At 35.7% G+C, this 3,971-nt stretch overlaps 1 protein-coding gene across 1 annotated transcript in view; it reads right to left on the bottom strand.

The window, feature by feature from the left end:
* Window positions 1-2,534: 2,534 nt before the first annotated feature.
* The window catches only part of unc119.2 (unc-119 lipid binding chaperone B homolog 2), a 3,705-nt gene continuing 2,268 nt past the window's right edge, over window positions 2,535-3,971 (bottom strand). The window contains exons 4-6 of the mRNA XM_035654949.1: window positions 3,628-3,718; window positions 3,250-3,422; window positions 2,535-2,683 (exon numbers count right to left, since the gene is read on the bottom strand). Of these exons, the coding sequence (XP_035510842.1) occupies window positions 2,535-2,683; window positions 3,250-3,422; window positions 3,628-3,718 (413 nt within the window). The remainder of the gene's footprint in view (window positions 2,684-3,249; window positions 3,423-3,627; window positions 3,719-3,971) is intronic.

Raw genomic sequence — 3,971 nt, 5'->3', positions numbered from 1 at the left:
GCAGCAAGAGTGTGGGAGAAAAGAAAAAAAAAACCTGTTTAGACTACCATGTGTCAGTAAACGCTGCAGCTTGTCAACACCAAAGTCTTGTCTGCTGTTTCTCAACTGATGGAAAAGTGAATGGGTTAGCCCTAGCAAGGAACCATACTCTATTTATTATTGTATGCCTAATAAAGCCTAGACTGCCGGGGGACATCCCTTGATGCAATGAGAATTCCTCTTGCTCTTCATCTCTCTGTTACTGCACACATTTTAATTGTCACTGTAATGCCAATGCTACTAACTTCACTTCTTCCTTGGAATTTTACTTCGTCTCACACAGATTCTCAAATGGAATCCTAAGGGTCTGTGCCCTGCGATCAATCGGTCCTCTTACCCCCACTTCCAGGTAAAATTACTGATATATATTATCTCAATCTCAATTACATTGTAATATTCATTGCTATATTATCAAATCACCATGACACAGTGAATGCTGTTTGGAGTTTCCTGTTACACTCCAACAGCTGTTCTTCAATTGTTATTTAATTCACTAGTGATAACTCCTTGATTAGCTTCCAAACTGTTCTTTTTCACATTCTGACGGTTGAAAAAAAAACACAGCCAAACATCACAACATTAATGAATTTGCCTGTGGCGATATCAGGGACTGTAAGCTGTGACAGTGTCCCCCCACCACTAAATTCCCCTACAGATGAACCCCAGAGCTCCTCTACCAAAGGCCTAGAAAGATAAACTGCTCACAGATATAGCCACATAGCCATATAGTCACTGAGTCTGAAAAAAATATTGATTTTCATGGTGGACGACAACCAAACCTAGCATATGTGTGGCCATGTCTATCATATATTGGGAAAATGCTGAATGGCCATTGCTGCTAAAAAATATTCTTGGGGAAAGGCTGCAGGGGTATATTACATTCACACTTTTTGGTCATCAGCATACATGTTAATCTAATCTATGTGTTGTCTATGGTCTCACTTATCCCACTTTTTTCTCTTTGTTCCAGAAATGTTTGATTACTCTGTCTCAGTGATGTTCTCTTTCATAGCTGTGCAAGCATGCACATATCCTTTGTTCACCAAATTGTGTATTTATCACATCACTGACCATTTTCAAAGCATACTGTTGTTTTTTAGACTTAAATATTCCAAGCTATCTGATTTCTTTCACTACAGGTCCTACTATGCTACTATGAACACTTTCTTGCAGAGATTAAAACCTTGATAGTGAACATAGTATCTGCTTTTATTGTGATGTTGTCTACCAATGCAACCGATGCAGAATGATTTTAAAACGCTACAGGACATTACTCTACAATCATAAAGACGATTTGATAAAAAAAATCAAAAATAAAAGAACATCTGTTTCTGTTTCCTTGCATGGTTATATTTTCCGGAAGCTCTCACATGCTCCTGCTCAATATTTTTGGTATCATGTTATTAAATGTATACATTTGATTCTTAGGTAGGTCAAAACATTAAACAACCAAAACATTTAAAAAATATATATATATAATTTTGCACACAATGTTGCAATTCCACACATTTTTGAGACATATTACACTGGTGGTACAGAGCAACTTGTGTGACATAATAATAACCTCTATGTGATAGTGCAAAAAGGATTTGTCAGGTAATATACTCCCGTTGTGTAACCAGCTTGTTATGGAGGACCAACACAGCCACAATCAAAAATAAATAAATAAATGACTTAAATGTGCCATAAAATACACCAAAAATAATATTAAAAATAAATGTAAGCATTCATTATTTTATAAAAATGTGACATAAATTGTTTATCTGTTTAAATTCGCTTCTGTATTTATTTACCATTGTGTTCTTTACCCTAATTATTTCCCCAAACTTATTTATTTCTATATTTTTTATACTTTTTACATTTCTTTCTACGTTTTCCTGTTTCATTACACAAATGAAAGGGCTGTCATTAAATCGTGTCATGGGGTCCACTTTTTGCCTATTGGTTGATCAACATCATAGATTGACTAAAATTAAATGGGTCAATAAATAAAAAGTAAAAGTCAATAAATAGGGAAATTAATACAAGGTAAATGGCCTAAGCAAATTAAAACAGAAATATCAATTTATCTTACATTTTATAAATTACTTAATACAAATATTTATTATTTATTCTTAATATTATTTTTGGTGCATTTAATGGAATATACATTTTTATTTATGCCTCGGTCCTCCATAGTTTGAGACAATAACAGTAACTTGTTAGTTTACACTTGTTTTTATGTTGTAGTGTTAAGTTGTTCTCTTATGAAGATTTAGATAGATACAACACGACTACAACAATCATTATAATTATTTCCTTACAACTCCAAGAAGAATTAAATACATAGCTCGTCAAAAAGCTGTAACAGTACCATTAATGAATACTCTAATGAAGCACTCGTCACTTGTTTTTTCCCACAGCAGAAAAACCTAATTAAAATTGTATCTCATACAAAATAATAGTTGTACAACCAGAAGCATTATTTATGGGACAACATCAGAGGCTGACACTTTTCACTGACAGTTTTTATATTCCGTGGATGGGTCCATTTCTCTTTGTGGGGTAAAGGAGTACTCCGCTTTGTGATGCATGATCAACTTGTTGTTGACAAAGTAAAAACTGTCCGAGCGTGTCTCGAATGGGTTGGCAATCATCTCCTCAACTGAGCAGAGCAAAAGAGAAACATGTTCAGAAGGAGTTAGACAATGTGAGATGTACATAAAACTATTACTAGTACTATTACTAAAACACACATTTTTCTGTAATCCTCCAAACATCATGGAACATCCCTACGCCATCATTTGAAAATGGCTAATTCCACTTCTAATATGTGATTATTGTACCATCAACATATCAAAGTTTAAAGCCATATTATGTAACTTTTTCTACCTTAAATCCTTTTGCTGCACTGAGTTGTAATAGAGTGAATGGTGCCTTTGTATGTCTCTTCTTGCATGTAACTTTTGGCACAGGGCTGGAACAAGTGCATAATGCTTTAAGGCAGTAGTCACACACCACCAACTATGTCAAGTGCTGCTACAAAGAAAATATTAAAAATGTTGGTTGGTAAAAATGAAATATATGGTTCTCTGTCCCCACCCCAATATTCATAGAGATCCTATTATGGACAGAGCCTCACTTGACATATAAACAACAATTTCATGTTTGCCTACATTTTGTAGAAATGGTCTGTGTGTGCTTGTGTGTCAGTTTATCATTTGACTGTACCTATCTCAGGTTCCAGGTCAGGTAAGCAGTAGATGTGCTCACAGGTGTTTCTGCTGTGTGGGATGCAGAAGCCGATCTCAAAGTCAAAGGTTTTGAGCAGGAGGTTTCTGAAGAAATGCCTCTCGATCAGACGGAAGCGGTTCAGTGCCTTGCTGCCCACTGTGAACTCCAACCTGAGAGACAGGCGGCTGATCAGCAAGTGATTTTTAACCAATAATAACATCTGGGAAAGTTTCATGACACTTTGAGGGAAGTGTGAATAGAAAATGTTTTGGTGCAGCAATCTATTCTTTCTTTGTTTTAGACCATCATATTTTCCTGCAGTTGATACATAGAGCAGAGCTGTTCATCTAACATAGTAAAATATCTCTGACTTACGTAGCTCCTATCTCTCTGAGGGCCAGGAATGCAGGAGAGAAGTGATACTGGATGAATCGGCTTGTATCAAGATCAATGACGTCTTGAATTTCTGGACAAAAATGGACAAAGAGAGAAAATAGAGAAAATGTGGGAAAAACTGGATATGGTATGGTGTTGAGAAAAATGATGGACCAAGCATCAGTGCCCTTCACAATGCATTGCATTGCATTGAATTTACAGGTTTGACTGAGTTTTGACAAGCCCTGCTGGGTTCGGGCCCAAAACTGCTGCCCTAGGTCAGGCTCAGCAAGACTTAAATTTTTTGTTTTTTTTAATATATTTAATACTTTAATAATTTTTTA

The sequence above is a fragment of the Morone saxatilis genome, unplaced genomic scaffold (genome assembly GCF_004916995.1).
Source record: "Morone saxatilis isolate NCDOM2014 unplaced genomic scaffold, NCSU_SB_2.0 Contig14, whole genome shotgun sequence".
NCBI lineage: Eukaryota > Metazoa > Chordata > Actinopteri > Moronidae > Morone > Morone saxatilis.
Note: the sequence above shows the minus strand (reverse complement) of the source record. Positions and strands in the feature narration are given on the sequence as shown.